Source organism: Sabethes cyaneus, chromosome 2 (genome assembly GCF_943734655.1).
Source record: "Sabethes cyaneus chromosome 2, idSabCyanKW18_F2, whole genome shotgun sequence".
Classification (NCBI taxonomy): Eukaryota; Metazoa; Arthropoda; class Insecta; order Diptera; family Culicidae; genus Sabethes; species Sabethes cyaneus.
The window spans coordinates 141,358,116-141,380,052 of NC_071354.1; the positions used below are offsets into that span (position 1 = coordinate 141,358,116).

Genomic DNA, 21,937 nt, shown 5'->3' on the forward strand with positions numbered 1-21,937 from the left:
GAGTCATTAAGTATGATAACCAAAGCAGACAAACAAACTAGAAGAAAGCTAAATGGACGAAAGTTATAATGAACGAAAACTAATATAGACGAAAGCACAAATGGACAAAACTTTAATGCAAGTCAGTTAGAAGCGAGTAGTGAGAGGTAAAAAGAGAGAAGTGTGAATCGAGAAATGAGAAAATAAGCAAGATGTGAGATGATAAATAAGAAGTAAAAAGTGTAGTGTTACAAGTGGTACATGAAAGTGAGAAATTAGAAGTAATAAGTTAGAGGTACGGAGTGAAAAATGAGACGTAAGAAGTGTGAAGTGAAAAGTGAGCAATGAAAAGCAAGAAGTGAGAAGTGAGAAGTAAGAAGCAAGAACTGACAAGTGAGATGTGAAATGTGATGAAGAATGAATCTAGTCAGCCGAAGGTTGTGAGTATTTTTTCTTTTTTAAATTGAATGTAAAATATACGGTCAACGTACATTATGACTATCGTATGTTATGGCTTCCGATCATACATTACAGATTCGAAACATAGATTATGTGTCCCAGTTGACCTTGTGTGAGGGATACTGAAGAATTTAATAGTTCCAGAAGCGGAATGCAGCACCAAGGCCTTTGCTCATGATTTTTACATTATGGCAATCATATTTATGCTTTAAATGGCGAATGTTCGAATGGCTATCGTATTTAAATATATCGTTAGGTCACCTCATTAAACGGATAGCATTTGACGATTTCAAATAAAATTCATTTTGTTATTATAAGTTGCTTTGAAAAGTTGTTTTGAAACGAAAAATAGTGGAACCATGTATTTAGACATACATTAAAAGATTCAAAGTAAGTTTTATTATAGAAAGTAAAATAAGCATAGATGAGCGAAAACGACCCCGTTGTACAAATGAACTCTCCAAATGTGTATTCAAACGAGCAGGACGTCAATATGTCCAATGCGACTCTTGAGAATTTTGCAGTGTTCTTGAAATGTCATTGCAGATTTTTCCGCTGCCAGCTCTGCGGGAAGATGCATCCGCTTATCTATGTTTACCGGATAGTATAGCTTGCATATTGACAAAAAATGAACGCCATTATTGTTTACATACTTAAATGAGATAACCTGTAAAGACGTGGGATTTAGCTAAAACTTGGTTCAAACTACCCAAAAGTGTAAGTAAGGGGTAAGTGTACAAACTCAAATTTTAGGTACAAAATTCAACCAATTTTGGTTATTTGCTACCGATAACTGAATAATTTTCTGTGACAAATAACGCATTTTTAAGATTCTGCTGCCAATTTTTTGGCTCAAAATTTGTTGTAGTTTTAAACAAGTTTCAGCAAAATCCAACTAATTTACAGGTAAACTCATTTAAGAGCGTATATTATTGTACGTAAAAACACATATTTGGTTTACAAGCTTTTCCTTTATTTTAAGACAAACAATAATTGCATAAAGCCACTATAGCTTGTATTCGAAAAAATTGGACACATTACTTGTTTGAACCTTTTTACGGTGTGAGTAACGATGATTGAAAATTTGAATTGAAGTAAATGAAAGATAGCGTGATAGTTTCAGAACAAGAAAAACTGCCAAATATTTTGAGCATTCACTTAGAAAATCTAAGTGCTTCTCGTTTCAGGGATGGTTCGATCACTTTGACTCAATTTTGATGCATTTGACAGTACCGTCTCAGCCGAGCCAAATATGACAATATTATATACGGGACATTTGTAGAAATAGTTCTAATTTACAATTTTTCTGAACAAAGTTTTGCTGTATCTTTTGTAGTTACGGTGCTATAATGCTAGTAACTCATCAGTGACTAAATGAACGTTCATTTAGTCACTAATAAGATACTAGCATTGTAGCGTCGTAACTACAAAAGATACAACAAAACTTTCTTCAGCAAAATTATAGTAATAACCTGTTCTACAAATGTCTCATACATTACTCTGTCATATTTGGCCCCGTTAAGACGGTACTGTCAAATGAATGAAAATTGAGTCAAATTGAGTCGAACCATCCCTGTCGATAACAGCTCGGAATCGTACATTCAACCGTATTTTATATGATCAGAACGCTCAATGAGCATTAGACTACCAAGCGGAAGGCTGATAGCGACACGAAACACCAAGAATGGCTGCAAAAATGGCGAAGTCTTCTGTTTGTTTTTGTAACTAATAATAACATGTTCTAAGCTATACGTCTACAAAACTCGGCAGGCACCGACCCGGAGAACATGGTGGCCAAAACACGCGCAAGGATGTTGTACAAGAAGTAGCTCACAAAACCGTTTGGGATGATGAAATCTACATCATGGTTGACACCAGATAAATGTTGGAACAGAAATACTACGTTGCTATCTCTAGGATTGCGATCTCCGACAGTTCACGCAAGGAGAAGCTATTGAAATTGGTTAAAAAAATCCTTGTGAGCGTTCAGCGGATGTGGCAAAATGAGTCAGCTGTTCATTAGGAATGTTCAGGATGAATGCTTCCAAAAGCAATTTCTTCCCTTCTTGAGATTTTATCATCGCCTGAGTCTGTTTTAGCTGAATTTGGCATCCTATTTCGATGCACGTTTCGCCTGAGACTGGTACAGAAGCAACAATTTTGATTTCGTATCAAAAGAAAATAACCCTCCTAACACTCCGGAATTTCATCCTATCGATTTTGGGTCATTACTATGGGAAACCTTCACAAAGGCCCTAGTGATCAACAATGAACTTAAACTAGAGAAAGTGTTGTTAAAAGTGTCTAAACAAGTTGGCCCTCACCGACCTAGACCTGATGAAAAGGGTGAACGCAAAGGGACGGGCGTTTGGATTGGGAGATGCAATGTTGTCAAAATGCAACCATATAGGGAGTAGTATTTCATTTTTAAAGAATCGAACTTGAGGAACAATAAATTACAGTCTGTTTCGTGTATCCAATTTCTTTCGAGTACAGCCTTGAAAGCGATATTCATAAAATTAAAGCATAGAAATTAATTAAGGACTATATACCATATCCGATGGTTGGAAAATTCATAAAAAAAAGATTGTTTGAAAAGATGTTTGATGAAGAATATTTTTTTCACATGGTTGTTGCATGCTCAATCCTTTCAAGGTTCATGAACGCATGGCTTGATGATATTCGGTTCAAATAATCAAATCGTGAATTTTCCATTCACTTACTTGCTACATCTAATGAGAATATAACCTAAAGAAACACGAAAGAAACTAATTCTCAATCCAAACACTAATCTATTGACATTATGAAATAACTTAGTACAATATCGAATTATAATTTGGTATTGAGAACAGAAAATAAAAATTGTTAGTTAATTTTTAATAGTCATTTTAGTAGAGAACATATTAGATAAACTGCTATTTACAACATGTACATCACTTACCATAGCTTGAAACGACACTACATTACCTGTAAAATGAATGAGTAAGGAGTTTCTTGCGATTGAAGGAATGTAGTTTAACAATGAGTAGATTTATTGGTACGAAAAAAGTACTACGTAAGAGTATTAAACAGAACATTACTACAGAATATCGGCAGTTCAATGGTTTGAGTGAACAAACTTTAAGTAAATGTTAGCATTTCTAAAAAAGAGTATTTTCCTACAGTAGTATCAGTTTGCATTCCGTTAGCACAACTCGAATGTCTCTGCCTTTCTCGTGTTTCCGTTTGACTAAATTGTGGATTGGCAATTTTGTTAAAATGTATCCTAATTGATTATACCTGCAATGGAGATGGAAAGTAATTAGTAAACAAAACAACATGAAAGTTCACAATGAAACCACCCTAAAAAGTAGGCCATCGCTAGATTTGATCTACTTCACCTACTGCTTAATTCGCCAGTGCTGCTGGTTCACGTGTTAAGTATAGTGGTGAATGACACGCTGAACTCGCCGGGATGCTGTCCGGACACATAAACTTTCGAAACTGATGCACTAGATAGCATTGTCGGAGTGGGAGGTGGGGTCGATATAATTGGCAACACTGGCTCTGCAGCTGCTGCCGAAAGAAGTTGGTTCCTCCGTTCGCGCTCTTCCAATAGTGGAAGCAGTAGGCTCAATTTATTTGACAGATCATCTGTCGTTGGTTGAATCCTGATCGTAGAAGTGGTTGGTACCGTTAGGGTTTCAGTTACAAACGAGGTAATAACCGTTGCCGTGACTTCGCTGTCATACACAGTAGTCAAGATTTCACGACCCTGGAAAGTTACCGGCAGCACTATGGATTTCGTCTGGGTAACAGTGCTAATCACCTGCTTAACGTGAGTTTTATATTCGACATTTGTTGTTACAACCAGTTGATAGCGGTTGGGATCTGGAATGAACTCTGTTGGTCGAGGAGCAAAATTAGGTTCGCCAACACCAAGATTGCCTAACAACAGCTGCGATAAAAGAATATTGGCTAATGGTGCATTGGAAAGGACTGCACTATTGGGATTGCTTCCTTTAGTTTGTACAAACGGGGTCGCTTCATAGATTGTAGTTGAAATCGTAGCAGAGTAAGCTGTCGAACGACCACGGAACGTGTTCTGGGAAACCGAAATAGTCGTGGTTGGAGTGGAACTCAAAATAAATTTGGTAATTTCGAATAGACCGTCATTGTTGAAGGAAGTGATTTCTTTGTTCAGAACGTGAACCGGTAATCCATTAGGGCCCTGTGTCAGCGAAAAACAAGTAGTACATATCTCCTCGATGCTAGTCGTGGTAGTTTTGATGAGACTGATTTCTGTACGGGAATTGGTAACCAATGATACTGTAGCATCCGTCGTAAGATAAAATGTCACAGTCAAGGCCGGAGTACTGGGCTGTAGACTAGTAGTACCCATGCTAACGGTTTTTCTACGCCAATCGGAATTGGTTGTCGTATGACCATAGCGATTGACCACAACACGTTGCTCTTCGTCTTTGTATGTTCGATGGTTTCCTCCTCGTCGAGCGTTTCCGCGAACGGTTGGTTTATTGCCTCCGTAGGCAGACAGAGTGAACGATGGCCTTCGTGTATTGTAGGTAGGCTTGTAAGCTAACGATTTTAAAGTGTTGCGATTTCTAGATCTCGCTGCATTTCTGACCAGTGTGCTCTGACTGGCCGTAGTTCTCGGACGACTAGTTCTGATGTCATTGCCAGACGCTTTGCTTTTCGACAAAATTCTGTACTCCGCCCAATTATCCCGCAAGTTTTTGGTCAATTTGGGTGTTGTTGTGTAATCTACGTAATCATCAGAAATGTAATATCTCGAGTCTATCCGATTAGTTATAGTTTGTTCCCGTGGTTGTTGTTGTTGTTGATGATGTTGTTGTTGAGCTGTTCTGCTTCGTCGGTTGGTGCGGCTATTAATGACCTGGCGTTTTTCTCTCACTTTAGTGGGTTGAATCAAATCCGCCAACGAATTTGGGTCAGTGTCTTCCTGTTGGTTCATTTCTGGCAAAAGTGGAATCTCGTTTGTCAGTTCGCTCGCTAAGATCTCCTCTGCGTCATCAAAATCGTCGTCTATGGTTGATTCGTATATGGCTGTTAGGAATAGAAAGAAACAATAGGCAGAGAAAAGAACAGAATTAGGCTAGAGATGACCACCTGACATAGATGAGGGAATGAATGAGGTCAGAGTGTCGGTAAAACGGCCAGTGTCAGTGGGTCAGTGTGTGTTGTATAGTGTTTTAGATACCGTCACAGCTTTTTCATGAAAAGTAGTTTAAGAAAGTGAAATCATGCAAAAGTTCTTCAGTTGTTACCAATTTTTATAGTGTAGTGTAGTTTTTAGTGAGCGAAACTTGTCAAATAATTATTTTATAGAATATTTATTGTACAAAAATGATTAGTCACCAAATTAAAAAATAATTTTCTACTACCCTAAACTAAGTTCGGAATACCAGATTGTTAATTTCCTGTACAATATTTAGAAGAAATTTATTTTATGCAAATAGCGTGAACCCACGGTGAACAACATCCCTTTCATTTTTAACATGAATATTTGGTAACTCTATTGATTTTAAGTTTTAATATTTCATTTTCACTCGTGGATTTTGCAGGGTGCGCAATATGCTTTCGATGTGATATTGATTTTTGCTTTGCTACCGTATAAAATTTGTACGAATTTAACGTCCGGATTGTAGAAGATATTTTATTCGCTCTGAAAGGAGCATATTTAAAGCCTCCAAAAAGATGATGGTTGAAATAGTAGTCTTTCGTAGCTATCAGGCAGTAATTTTATAGTTTCTGGCAGACTTACAATACTGGAAAGAATGAACTCAGAGGACCTCAGCACTCGATGTGAAAGACTCTAATTTTTTTTTTTTTCTATTGTTTGAATAAAAAACCTGCAGTTTAATGGACCATTCTAAATTCACCTAATTGGAAAGAACCGACCAGCCTACGTGGTCAAACGAAGAAGAGAAACCAGACATTTTGTGAGATTTGTGCGGTCCACTAATTCGTAAAAGATGCCGCGCAGTTCGTATCTTCCTGGGAATAGTTGGGCCAAAATTGAATTGGTCACCATCAATGTTATATTCAAAATCAAGCAGCAGAATTCCACGGAACCTGTGTTGCTCAACATGACTATGCAGCAACGAAGGGGGGCTCCGTAGCCGCAAGGTTACCGAGTCTGCTTTGACAAGCGAGTGGTCGTGGGTTCGAATCTTAGTAGAATCAAGCCATTCGATGTCAAGTGACTTTAGCATGGGTTTATTCTCAGGCCCCTCCATTTACCCTTCCTTCGTGCTGAATTCTATATTTATCCTCTAAAGCCTCTTGACAGTGCAAATGTCCCTCCTATAGTTAAGTGTACTGGTCAGAGGTACGAATGAGTCCTCGCCAGGGACGGCTATAGTATGGGATAGTGCTGGCAGCGAGGAGTAAGTGGGTAGTAGATCAAGCTTGAAGGAAGGGTAAAACCCCAATACACGCAAGCACGCATACAATTTAAAATAAGCATATCGCTCACTCAATAGCGATTATAGCAAAAAGAAATGCAGTGCAGGTCATACAGCAAACACCCGGGCGATATTACAATAGATCAACTATACTGGTCGCAGTAATGAGTCCACACATGGAAAAAAAAAATGCAGCAACGAAGAGTCTAAACCACATTTAAACCACAAGTAGTGACTTCCTTTAGCGAGATGGAGGATGTTACCTGCCTCATTACAGTTGATTAGTAATTATCCAACCAATCTACTTACGACGAAGGTAACGACTATCCCGACTAAAATCGTAGTCTATATTGCAGAATGGGATTCACAAACCATACTGTCATTTAGTAGCTTTTTTTATTTTTAGTGTGGTTTTTACCAGTTGGTCATTCACCACGCATTTAGAAGCTGACAGCTCTAAATTTACTACTGATTTATCTCCTGAGTCGACGAAGAGATGGTGAATCGGTTTATAATATTTATAATGGCGTTGATAATACGAGCAACAGCTTCTCTACACAAACATGGCGACAACGCCAACTCAAAGTGACAGTGAATATCGTTAAACTACTGATGAAAGTAAACTAACAGCCAGCCAGATTATCATCCAGAGCTCCATGTTAAACTTGAAGTTTCTGTATGCTTGCATGCGGTTAACATACGACGACTTGACAAGAGTGCTCTGGTACTAGGTCAAGAAAGCTAGGTGCGAAGTAGCTACCCTGAAGTAGTCCCGCTTTCACGATAACATTTTTACCGCTCCTAAGTAGTGTTCGACATCGGAACGAAAATTGAGGTCCGGGTTCCGGTCCGGTCCGGTCCGGTAAAAATCGGCACGAACTTTGTTATTCCGACTTTATTCCGGTCCGATTTGGCTCTGTTCCGGTTCCGGAACCTGAACAGAGCCAAATCGTACCGGATTATTAGTCTTTATAGTCGGAATAACAAAGTTCGAGCCGCCTTTTAACCGGACCGGACCGGAACCCGGACTTCAATTTTCATTCTGATGTCGAACACTACTCCTAAGTTATATTAGAAAAACTAACGACAAACGACAGTTGTTACTTTTTCGGTCATAACTCAAGAGCGAGAGAAAATGCAAAAAATTATTATCATTGTCCGGCATCCCAGCGGCATGTTTATCAGCGTTATGTCGTTATAATGATAGCCGTTACGTCGACCTGGGCCTAACCACTTGTAGATCTTGTAGTGCCTGTCTTCCATGGAATTTCGTTCCATCTCCTTCGGTAATATCGCCATTTGGGTATCCATCGAAGAACTGCTTCCAATTATCGACCACCCCACGCTCATTTATGGTCAGGTTTCCCTCCTCGTCTTTACACATGGCAGGTTTCGGTACTTAGCTCTAGCAAGATAGGTTCATCTTCTCACACAACTTGCGTCTCCGTGCATCATTAACCCGGAATAGTTGTTCTAATTATTTACAATGTCTATCCTCCAGCTGGTACTTTTGCCTCTCAGGATCGCGTTCAATTGGTTCCGAGCTGGTCAGTTTTTGGCCAAGCTCTGCCTAGCGACAAAGTTTAGATAATTTTTTCATGTCCTTCATTTTCTTACCACCGTTTGTTGGTATTATCCGTCAAATCGATTTCGTAAACAACGCAGCTCTTTACCTAATGACGTAGTAGCGACCTTCCGATAATCGAGCATATTTCTGCCGAACTGTCTTTCAGGATTGAAGCAACTAATCTAAACTTCGGGAGAAGGCAGTGCCTCATCTATTATTCCGTCCTAGTTCCGTTACTTAATTTTGTTGTTGAATATTCCGATTCGCATTTCCAATAGTGTAGTATAGATATAGTATCGAATTGAAAAAATAGAAATATGTGTCAAAAATATTATTCAAATGTAAAAAAAAGCAAGCCCTTGACCCTTCTTTATCGACAGACTTTGCAGCCTGCTGTTAGAGTACAGGGCAAATACAGGGCTAGTGCAACGATTCGACTGGTTAGCAAGCAGCACCGCACATCCGAGATTCGAACACAGGGTGGCTGGCGTGCAAGACCAGCATTGTAAAAGGTGTCCCACAACAAATTGCATCATGGAAAAAACGCTATAGAAAATTGCCTAGTAGACCGATCAGACAATAAAATGTAACCCATTAATAAGCTTTTGGCATATTTATTTTATTCAACTTCAATGCCATAACCGTATGCTCGCACCTTACGCTTAACTCCACTCATAAGGTTTTGTACAACATCTGGCTGCAGCTTCCTCTGCACGAAAATATCCGTTTGCCACACGAGCAGATCGCTTGTTAAATCTAGTATTTCTTGGTAAACTTTGAAAGTTTCTGTTTCCTTACTTCCTCCGGAACAACAAACTTGTGCTGGGTGGTGAAGAACAGTAGCCCAGGAAGCTGCCGGAAGTCCACCTTGACGTAAGTCTCATCATCCATGAGGTGACAACGAGTCGAGTAGTCCAGTTGAGCAGCTGAGTCGAACAGTTGTATCAAATAGAAGTCCAGCAGTCGAGTCGAGCAGTTTAATCGAGCAGTTCAGTCGAGCAGTTTAATCGAGCAGTTAAGTCGAGTAGTTAAGTCGAGTAGTCCAGTCGAGCAGTTGAATCGAGTAGTCTAGTCGAGCAGTTGAGTCGAGTACTCGAATCGAACAGTTTAGTCAAGCAGTCTAGTCGAGCAGTCGGGTTAAGCGGTTCAGTCGAACAGTTAAGTCAAACAGTTAAGTCGAGCAGTTAAGTCGAGTAGTCCAGTCGAGCAGTTGAACCGAGCAATTAAGTCGAGGTGTCGAACCAAACAGTTAACTCAAGTAGTTGAGTCGAGCAGTCGAGCAGTTAGTGAAGCTGTCGAATCAAGCTGTCAGTTGAGTCGAGCAATCAAATCGAGTAGTCTAGTCGAGCAATCGGGTTGAGCAGTTGAGTCGAGCAGCTGATTCGAATAGTCCAATCGAGTAGTTACGTCAAGCAGTTCATTCGAGTCGAGCAGTTGAGTCGAGTAGTCCAGTTGAGCAGTGGAATCAAGCAGTTGAATCGAGCAATTGAGTCGAGCATCGAATCGAACAGTTGAGTCGAGCAGTCTAGTCGAGCAGATGAATCATGCTGTCCAGTCAAGCAGTTTAATCGTGAAGTTAAGTCGAGCAGTCGGGTCGAGTAGTAAGTCAAGCAAATGTGTCAAGCAGTCGAATCGAGCAGTTAAGTCGAGTAATCCACTCGAGCAGTTAAATCGAGCTGTTCAGTCAAGCAGTCAAGTCGATCTGTCCAACCAAGCAGTTGAGTCGAGCAGTCGAATCGAACAGTTCAGTCGAGCAGTACAGTTAAGCAGTCCAGTCGAGCAATCAAATCGATTAGCCTACACGACCAGTGCAGTCGAGCAGTCTAGTCAACCAGTTGAGCCATCGAGTAGTCCAGCAGTCGACCAGTGAGGTGACTGAGAATAAAACCCATTGCTACGAAAGAATGACGTCCTGTCAGGGACCTGTTTTTAGTTAGCGATAAGCTTTTTATGACGTCCTGTCAGAGACCTGGTTTTCGGTACAGACATAAGCCTCTTATATAAATAGATAGATTGCGGTTTTATAGCTAGCTATAAGTGTGTTTAGACTCGTATCCTCTTGGTATTGCGTGATACCACAGTAAAATCAGAGGTAATGATTAATACTGCAATGAAAGCTTTATAAAATTCAAATAAAACCAAGTGATTTTATTTTTAATTGTTACTTGGGCTGTGACTAGCTCAAGAAATCTACGTGCAAAGAAACTAGTTCCGAGATAGTTCCGCTTTCAAGATTACATTTTTACCGCTTTTAAATTATGTTCGAAAAACTTATGACAAACGGCAGCGTATGATCGATTGTTAGTTTTTGGAGCCTTCTGCACTTTGTTCATATGCAGACTTGGACAGATTCAACTCTTTGATCACATGCCTGACCGAAGCATTTGGATTCCGCTTAAACGCTTTCACGCAACACTTGTGATTCTGATCACCGACCCCCCGGCACGTCGCCATTTTTTATAACCGACATCTAGAATGTCAAAACACTGGGCGGGAAATCATTTCATAGAAAATATATGGAGCGGCCATTGTTGTTTGGGGCCCAGCAGCGAGGGGCCCATCAGTATGGGGGTACTGTCAAATCATATGTGAGAGTGTGTTGGTGATTTATTCTGATCACATTTCTCCTTCCGTTCGAGTTTCGTAGTAACGTTTAATCACACGACTCACCGTTGACTGCACGATTCCGAGGTGTTTTCCGATGTTTTGATGAGAGAGTTGAGTATTTTCCAAGTGCTTTTCGGGTGACACTATTTTTTTCCAATTTTCGAAAAACTGACAGCGATAAAAATACAGTGTAAACAATTTACTCTAAACTACTACTGCTTAAATGCTCAAGACAAAATACTCAATGGGTAACTTTCTACAGCGTTTTTTCCGTGGTGCAATTCGATGTGATGTGGGAGGAGGAACACCCTTTACTTCGAAGCTAACGGGATAGGTTTATTTAGATGCTATTACCTATATATTTCTTTACTAAAATAAATGATTATTTCATATAAATCGGAAAATAAAACATGTCTGCAGTAAATTTAATATATTTACATATACTCATAAATTGCATATGACCTTAAAATATATGCCAAACTATAATTAAAAGCTAAATAATCTAGGCATTCTCATAAATTTCTATGAAATACTGAAATACTCAGTTGATATACTCTATCTGACTTCGCTGATGTCATCTTCGTTAACGTCAAAAAATGGCAATGCCATTCATTTAAACCTGTTATAGCCACCAAGCTTATAGTTGCAGGATTCTAGAATTGCAGAACCAAGTCTAAATCAAGTGCTAAAAATAGAAGAATAGACAACGTTGCAGAGTAGTTTATATTGCGTGTTCGACATAGATCGTGTCTCGGACTTTGTTCTTATTGGTGCAGTATTACGAATTGTATTACTCTAAGCTATTGTCCGAAGTATCAGCCACCAGGTTTTGTGCCATAGTGCAATTTTAGGATTCCCTGACAGCCAATACAGGGATACCTCGATAGGGGAATTGTGTATAACGTGCCCCCCCTGGCCAATGTGCCCCTCCTTCGTTTTTCGCTAAACAACCGAAATCAAAATGCAAAACCACCTAGAAACCATAGTATTTGATGGAACTAGCTTACTATGCAAGTATGACAGCTGTCACATGCTGTAAAAACAAAACAAAAATAAATTTGTTTTTGAGCAGCTTCCGATGTAACTTTTGGCGTCATTTCCATAAGCTATTTTCTTGTCAAAATCTGTAAATAACCGGTTGTTGCGATTCGATTGCGTAAAGTGAACTTCAAAAGGATATCCCTGCCAAAAATAACGGTATGAAACGCTTGATTTGCTTTAGCATTTAATATTTTTTCAAATAAGTAAAAGCAGGCCAATATGCCCCACTTGCGGTGGTGCAATTTGCCCCCCATGCAAATGTGGCTATAAACACAGGTAAACAGATCTAAGTTGAAGCCAATTGCCATTATTTAATTCAATTAGTATTATAGAGCAACCGTGGTGGGAATAATTTATTACCAACGTCCAAATTCTAGGTAATTCAACTATCCGGTACAAAACGCCACAGCTGCAGTATAATATGCCCCATGCAGAAAAGAAAAAGTGCACCAGAAGGTCGAAACTAGGTTTATTTTACATAAAATAACGATATTTTGCAAAACAAAGGAAATAGTTTTACTTTCTACAAAATAGAGTTGGTATGTCATTGGTAGAAATACTGAAATTACCGCATTGGGCATATTATACCGCATGTGGGGCATTTTACCCCGCGCAGACGAGAAACACAACATTTAGGTGCTTTTATTAAAAAATTCCTAGCATATTTATTCTACAATACTAAATGAAATAAACAATTGCATTTGGTTGTCAGCTTAAATACCAACATATACACGTAGTTGTAACGTTAATTTGGGGAAGTATAACGGAGATATATCCATTTATTCTTAGGGGGGGCACATTACACACATTTCCCCTATAAGACAGCCTCGTTATAAAACAACTTCGATATAAGGCAATTCGATATAAGACAATTTTTTTCCTATATTGAACAAATCCTTTTGACATAGTTGGTAACGATACCAGAGCTAATTTTCCATTCCAAAATCGGCACCATAAAGATGTTCATTGTTTCAAAATAACCCAAGAATTGTAAAAAACAAATAGTTCAAACAATAATAAATAGTTCAAAAAATGTAAACACACAACACAGAGCAAAATTGACGACCGCAGAGGCAATTTTTTTTAAATCTTGTTTCGATATAAGACAACTTTTTGGCCTGTATAGGCAAAAAAAAAGAAAAAAATCAATATTTTTCGTGTCCTTTAGAGTTTATGTGTTAAAAGTGGATAGTGTTCTGCAATAATTTTGGTAGACAAGCTATTTTGTGTTGGCAGAAATGTATACTTTTGCTAGTGCCAAATTGGAAAACGCGAAATTCGTAATCTCACTCCTGCTTTAGCAATACAGTGGTTTACCGATTTTATCTACCCATTCGAAAATTTTTGGTAGATATATTTGGAAAGTAGACAAATTTGGGGAAAAATAAATTGCTCCAAAATAATTTAAATGAACAAAAGTATTGTTAATATTGATCATTTTCTTCAATTATGTATTATTTTAGCGTAATTTTACGCATAGGGCTCGTTTTATTCATATCAACCATTAGCCATAATGCATGTCAACTCAGCAATATTATGAGAAAAGACATTTCGAAATTCAAAATTGCTTCAATCTTGTTCAAATTCTGTGTGCTTATTCTTTTGCAGTAAATTTGAGATCCGTATTTTTATTTGGTACTTAGGGTTCTCTTTTCTGAGTCAGTGTGGTCCCAAAAGTTACCATCTTTTCCACCTTTTTTACTTTGAAAATTCATAACTTTTGATCTATTGAATCGGTTTCAATGATGTTAATACCAAATGGAAAGTATTTTAATGAGCTTTTCAGAAAAAAATATTGGACTACAGCCCAAAGTTTTTTTTATTATCGCAAAAACATTGGAAACATTCACTATTTATGTTTCCATGGTGTGTAGATTCTAAGTTTTCATAAAGTATCGAGAATACAATGGAGACGCAAGGTTTTTGTTTTTACTTGTAATAAAAGGGGGTTTTGACAAAGAAATGCGTCTCTAAAATAAAACGCCATGCGAGTCCATCTTTATTTCTTAAAAAAGAGTTTCTCAAAAACTAAAAATGTCAGATATCTGTTTTTTGATATCGTATGTAAACAACTACCTTGCCATTGAAAGTATAATGAAAAAATAAAACCTTCTTTCCATTTCCGGGTTTTCGAATGATTGCTATACCTTTATACTATATATTTATATAGTAGAAAGGCAAAAAAGAATATTTGAAATGTTTTAAGTGATTTTAAGAGTTTCAAGGCTCTTACAAAAAATGTTTCTGCAATCATAAAAAACTTTGAACGTCAGTTTATTGTTTTTTTTTCTGCTCATTCAAATTCCTCTTATTTAGTAATAAAATTATTAAAATCGGTTCAATGGCTCAGGTGAACCGATTTTAATAATTGAAAGGTGATAACCATAGTTTCTAGCGGAGACGGGGTGTGCCCGTTAGCGTTACGGTATAGAAAAATATCACAAAGAAGCATTATGAAATGTTAAAAATATGCGTTATAAAATAAATGGAAGTTACTTTGCGTATTTGACTTCAGCCTTATTATACCCACTCTGTGTATAATTACATACCACAGATGCCATAAAGTAAACTATAAAATACAGAGAAATATTCCCTGTTATGCATAAATTCATGAAATCTTCCAAATTTTCATGCCGAAATGACAATTTAAAAAAGGTAGATAAAACCGGGTCTAAATGGTAGACAAAATCGGGGGTACCTAAATTCGGGTGTAGATTAAACCAGGTGTAGATATAATCGGAATACCACTGTATTTCTGACGATAACCACAACATTCTTTCAGTAAGACGTAGCAATAGTCCCACTCCAAAAGCTGGCATAGAGCATTTCTCCATCCATACTGCACAATATCGACTAGTTTATTTTATTTATTTATTAAACTATAACAGTCATAGTACTGCGTGTTGTTTTGAGATAATTAATTTATAACATTGAAAGTAAATTATATAGCAGCGGATGCTTGACAATACAGCAAGGAGAGTGTAATGCAGGAGCGTAGCCAGAAAATCTTAAGAAGCTATTTTGGTTTAAACTAAGTGTTCCTCATTTGAGAAATAAAATTTGATTTGAAAAAAAAAAAGATAATATGCAGATGTTAAATATTTGGCTTCCAGTTGGCTTCGAGGTACGTTTGTCGAATCTTGACTGGGAGAGCCTATTAGAGTCAACAAGATCGACTTTCTTAGAGACGCGGCGTGGGTCGAGAGAAGTTACCGTTTTGTCTTGCACCGGCTTATTTTCAGGACTAATTTCAACGGCGACAAACCAGAAGTGCTAGATGAGTTCGCGTATTTGGGATCGCTAGTGGTCGCGGACAACTACATGAGTAAAGAGATCCAGCAGAAAATTGATTCTAATTAGCCTTTCCGATTGTTTTTATGGATTTGACGATGCTCATGGAGGCCATACGCACCCTTGCTGTGTTCGATGAAAAAGTACTGCAGACGATATTTGGCAGAGTACAAGCTGAAAGCGTACCATTGGTGTCACGCGCACTGAGCGTAAATTAGATCCTGTGGTCCATAGCCTCTTATCCAGTAACTTCTATCCCTAACTCATTGTGGCAATAATACGAGCTGTGAAATTAAAAGGCATATTATCAGCGGAAGTCGGGCTTACTACGGACTCCACAAATACTTACGGTCGAATAATCTTAGCCTCCGTACAAAGTGTACATTTTAAAAAACGCCAATTAGACCGGTTGTCCGCTACGGGCATGAAGGTGGACACTGCTAGAAGTGGACCTTCGATTAATCGGAGCTTTCGAACGGCGGGTGCTAAGAACCATGCTTGGAGCCGTGCAAGAGACCCGTGTATGGAGATGAAGAATGAACCACGAACTCGTGCGTCTTTACGGCGAACCCAGTATTCAAAAAGTGGTTAAAGCTGGACGGATTCGTTGGGCAGGACATGTTGCTAGAATGCTGGAAAACTATCCTGCAAAAATGTTTTTCGTATCGAATCCGCAAGGGTGAAGACAAGAGGAAGAGGGGCATAGCGATCGAGGTGGCAAGACCAGGTGTTGCGAGATATGGGGAGCACTGGGTGCCCGCGAAACTGGTGACCACCGGCCATGGACCGGAATAGATGGAGGAATTATGTTACGCAGGCCTTATCATAAGACGTAAAGTCAACTAAGTAAGTACACACTTAAAAAACTCAGCAAAATTTGCCGAAATTCGGACAGCCGAGCGTTCGGTAAAAATTTCTGTTTTATTTCTATGAGAGTCCTTATCCTCCTGCGCCTACCACAGGGGTAAGGGGTCTCAAACCATCATAAAATAAATAAATTCATGCTTACAAAAACGCCCACATGCCAAATTTGTTTCCATTTGCTTGATTAGTTTTAGAGTTATGAGGAAATTTGTATTTTATTTGTATGGGAGCCTCCCCTCTTAGAAGAAGGGGTCTCAGTACACTACAGAAAAACATCTTACCTCCAAAAACCCCCACATGCCAATTTTGGTTTCTTTTACTTGATTAGTTCTGGAGTTATGCGGAAATTTGTATTTCATTTGTATGGGAGACACCCCCCCCCCACCCCCCAACCCTAGAAGGGAAGAGGTTTCAGTACACCGTAGAAAGAAATCCTGCCGTCTGCCTGCTCTCCTCAAAATCGCTCTTACCCACCTATAAAATTGCTGGTCATTTTATCTATCCAACGACATATAAATTGTTCAGTTTCGTTCAGTAGTTTAGTAGTTATTAGCATTTGAAATCTTTCATTCAAACGTTACACTTCTATTTTCGTTTTCACAAAGTGCTACCCAGTCCCAGTATAGTAAACAAAGACGTAGTCCTACGTCAAAAAGTTTGACGTAGAAGAATTTTGAGCAAACCTGGAGATCTATATCATGTCATATTTCATGAATTTGCCACGAAACAACGAACAAATAGCCCGGTTCTGTAATGAAGAAGAACGGGGTATTCAAATGGAGTAAAATTTTTTTTAGCGGCCATCTTGGATTTAGTCGCCATATTGAATTTCATCAAACAATCGCCGTTTTCACCATGAGCCCTCCCACCGATTTTCATTCTAAGACCACCGTTGGAAAGCTGAGAATAAATGCGACAAGAAATATTCATAAAATTGGGTGTGCAATTGCATTAACTGAATAAAACAACCAGTTATTTGTAGCTAGGTTCACAATTTTCATATAAATATTGTGATATTTCCAAAATTTGCTATGATACAAACTACAAAGGATAGGATTTATAAACGAAGTGAAAAAAAATCGACGGCTATCTTAGATTTGGCCGCCATGTTGGATTTTATCAAAAAATCGCCGTTTTCGCCGTTTTTGAAAGCCCTGTTCTTCTTCTTTACAGAACCGGGCCATTTGTTAGTTGTTTCATGGCAAATTCATGAAATATGACATGATATATATCTCAAGGTTTGCTCAAAATTCAACTTTTTTTGAACCTGTTAGACCCCTTGGGGAACGAGGGGTCCACTATTTCGAGGTATCAAAAGTGTAATTCTTATTTTTCAACCATTTTCAACCAATTAAGCGCAAAAGTTCCAATATTTGAAGACCTCGTGTCAGTAGAGGCCCCGTTTCTACGAGAATTACTCCTATGTTGCTGACAATGACGATGAGGATCGTACCAACAGCTGTGTAAATTTTCCTGTGCACTAAACAGCTAGATACGAAATTCCGAGTTTGAAAGCGAAGAAGAAATTTTCTTGTAGAGGGGTTCGAAATACCAATCCCTCCTATGGCTACGCTCATGACGTTGTGCATATAGCTGGTACAGTGTTTTAGGTATTTTTATACATGTCTGTCATACAGAGCGTTTTATTGTTTTCGTGACTCGCAAAACAAAAGTATTTTAGTCCCATTCTGATACAATAAGTTTGGTCGGTGATTGATCTGGTTGATCGGTTTGGTTGATGCTTATTCTCTGTATATTCCATTCGTATTTTTTCCATTCTTCCTTTTGACGGTCGATGACGTTCCTTGATTGATGTAATTACGTAAATTTTGGTTGATTCCGGGGTGTCGCTGAGAAGCTGGTTTTTAACGATCTACTGACGAAGGACGGTATCCCGATTTCAGCTGCACAAATTGAATATGAAATTTAATTTAGGGTTTTTTACCAAAAATTCTAGACATCACTTATTATCACATGTACGTATGGTAGGGTCAATATACAGTGGACCCCCGTTCGTTTGAACGATTCCTCATGCAAACTAACGGGGTTAGTTTTTAATTTGAACGACTGGTAACCCTAAATATGCTGGAAATTGTGTGAACTGGCTGCCCTGCTCTTCGTTATTGTTTTGGTGGTTTGATTCAGTTGGCAGTTGCAAGCAGCGAATATTTCATTCTCCGATTGGATTTCTACCATAATCGTTGGGAAAACGCAATGTGAAACAGTTTAAACACGGTATATCAGCACAAACAAATCGTGTTTATGTGCATTGTCTGCATAAGCAAATGTTGTCATATTGAGAAAGACGTTTGAACCATTTTTAATTTGCACGTCGTGCAAACCAACGGGGTTCAAATTAAAAAGTATTCAGATTAAAAACGGTCAAACGAACGGGGGTCCACGGTAGAGTGAAAATCATTAACGTCTGATATTTGTGGCTCAAGCCATAACGATTATGCTCCTAGCAGTGATTTGAATATTTGTGATTCATAATCTACTGTCGTAAATTTTATAATCCAGTGTCGTTCGTGTATGGTGATTCTAAATAACTATCATAAAATAGTAATAAATACTAAAGCTATTAGATAATGTATAAAAACAAATAAAATAGGATTTAATGTTGAAAATTACAGTTTGCACGACAAAGTTTTAAAAGCATGATCAAATATTACAGCGAGAGTGTAACAACACATTTTGACTTTCCATAATAATGATTAGTATTAGTACAGTTTTTACAACAGCCGATTGCACAGTGCGAACTGAAATTTATTTTGTTTGCCTTTTCAGAAACTTCTTACAGACTATTACCGCACAAGTTTCTGGATTCCGCCGTTCCACGAGAAGGAGGAAATCTAACGAATTCTCGCTGAGCTATGTCTGATTTTTGCAAAAAATCTTCCCAACCGGAAGTAAAGGATTGTTTTCCACTGGCATGCTAATTGATTAAATTAATTGACTCTGTAGATTTAATTTCATCGATAATAATAGTATGGTTTTTGAACTTGAAAACCATTCAATCATACAAAAAAAATCGAAGAAAAACTTTGTTGGCTACTAGTTAATGACTCGTTACTTCACAATTAATTAACAAACACTCAATTCTTGAATGGTGTACGAGATCATTCTGTTAAGTGAGCTATTGCCTATCACTAAACGCGCTTCACCATATTCAGATTTATTTCAATAATGGAAGCTACTACACAATAAATTAAAATGTTTATTAATCAGTTATAAGAACAAATCTTATAAAAGATATCCTTGACATTTTAGAATATGTGGTAAAGGGCTAGATCTATCTGTGGGAAAGGTCCGTCCAGTCGACGTGTTGCGCATCGTTTTGTTATAAATACCCATTAGCCTTTGTGGAAATGACTAAGATCTCAGTCAGTTGATAGAATAAAGGAAAAGGAAATCGTTTATCACTCTCATACGTATTCGTCTTCCTGTTACAATCAAGATAGTTAATGATACTGTGTTAAAATTCTTAACGATATGCTTATTTTGAATAGTGGCATAGGTATCACAGCAGTACAATTAGAAAATATTTCCTGCTGTCAATGTCGACACTTTACTTACTCCGATTATGAAAACGATACAATACATCATTCAATGGTTGCGATAGTTAATTAATACTCTAAGCTTTAGAAGTGTGCAATCGATACAAGCTTTTAGACCGTAACAAGATAATATGATAAAATAGTGCTACTCGTTAACGACTTCCATTACTGATATCGTCGGACAACCTGTTTCTTAACTGGCCCGAGTGAACAGCTGAGCAGGTAGTCCGAGTTGGTTGCAGCAAGTAAGAGATAAGCAAGAGTAATTTATGGTGGCATTCCGAGGAAGTTAGTATCGCAAACGTAGTAGGTTGAAAGGCTTAACTGGTAGGTACGCGGACAGTCAACCGTAAGAATTATGCCGCTGGATGGAAGCAAACGCCTGAGACTGAGCTGGCCGCAGTGCGTGATGTGGCTAATTCAATAGCAAAGGACAGCCAGGAAGACAAAAACTTGTAGGGTTTGCTCGAGACAAGCCCGCTGATGAAGTTCAAGGTTGGTTAAAACCCGAGTAAACTAGACCGGTTTGTAATGGTGGCCCAGAGTTTGTTTTTGCGTATAGTCTCCATATGTATATAAAAGACGTTATGAAAATGTTGTCTGCTATGCAATCTCTGCTTTCAATCATTCAAAAGGTAGTTCTTTGTAGTACGGATGAATAGGTAGATCATCAGAAGGCAATTAAATTTTTATTTTGTAACTGCTGCTGATCAGTTCGTCTCGCCTCATTCACACAACAGCCACTAAAATTTATCGCACATATCAAATGAAAATATTTTATCTATCGTTTACGACTATCCTTTTGATGTTGTTTGGTAGCTAATGTATTGTGGTTATTGGCAGATTTACACTGAATGTTTTAATAAATTTTGAAACATTCAGCATTTCGAAACCATTGTAAAACATTCAGTATTTGGGTGTTAATTGAAAAGAAACTCTTATTATTTGAGGTATATCTTATTTCTCCCTGTTTTTTCAATTTACCGCCAGTCCAGAACCAGTCTGTCACCACGAAACTGATGTGCAAGCCAAGTAAAATCAGTGGGCAAGAAATAATAATAGTTTTTCCCAGAATATGTGGAAAAGATGGCAAGGCTTAAATAGAAGCAGTCCGAAAAACAATCCCGTACCTTACTTGCAACATTTCCAGTTTAATTCCTCTTATTGCACACGATTAATAGTATAAAAATAACGAAAGCCTACTTTTGAATGTTTCCTCTGGGACTAAAGTTCATTCACACTATTATATATTTTTATGCTTAGTAACTTATTATAAATCGAGGACGTCTGGCCTGTCCTTATCGGATTGCATTAAAAGGGCATCGATTGGTCAAAAAATTTACCACCATTTCCACGCATCAATCATTCCTGTACAGTAATACATTACACCTGACCTTTGGGTAGTAGTGGAGAAAAAGACCACTATAATTATATACCATAGCTCCTTCCGCGCAACCGTTGAAAGTAGTATTAGCGATTGCGAAAACTACCGTGCATCAGACTTTTAAGTATACTGTGCAAGAAATGCGATGGGTTGGACTAAAAACTCCACCGATTACGGGTATTCTAAAATTGCTAAACATCTTTATCGAACCGACTTCTGCTGTTTTAAAATAGCTTCGAGATAGCTTGTTTTCTTACAACTCCATAACCACAATATTCGCCCATTTTTGACCTCTAGTGAACCGTTTGAGTACTTCATCAACAGCAAATTTATAATTGAGAAGGATTGTTCCATACGGGTAGGTGAATTTATAAAGGTTGGCTCGTAGTTTACACGCCATTCCGAACGAACAATGCCAGCGCAATGTCATCGGTAGCATATTTTTACATGCGAGCTTATTAATTCAACATACCGTTTATTTCTTTTACAGTTTTTACGCCGGTCGGCATCCGACGCGCCGCCCGGTCCGGTTTCGTGTATAATTATTTTTGTTTTACACACTGCGATTTGCTGTGGTGGATCGGAAAACCCACGGCATCGTAAATAGGCGTGCGAAATGGTACATAAAGGATAGGCTAGCTAGGTGTTTCTTTAAAAATCATAAGTTTGTCCGCTACTGACGGCTTTTTCCCGTTCAACATATATAATCAATAAGTCAATATCATACCATCGTCGAATGAGAGGAATCGGTCGATGCTTGCAC

General features: G+C 38.3%; 1 protein-coding gene across 1 annotated transcript in view; it reads right to left on the reverse strand.

Moving 5' to 3' along the window:
- Positions 1-3,681: 3,681 nt before the first annotated feature.
- The window catches only part of LOC128734510 (uncharacterized), an 82,050-nt gene continuing 63,794 nt past the window's right edge, over positions 3,682-21,937 (reverse strand). Inside the window, exons 5-6 of the mRNA XM_053828748.1 lie at positions 3,780-5,502; positions 3,682-3,717 (exon numbers count right to left, since the gene is read on the reverse strand). Coding sequence (XP_053684723.1) covers positions 3,848-5,502 — 1,655 coding nt within the window. The 3' untranslated portion in view covers positions 3,682-3,717; positions 3,780-3,847. The remainder of the gene's footprint in view (positions 3,718-3,779; positions 5,503-21,937) is intronic.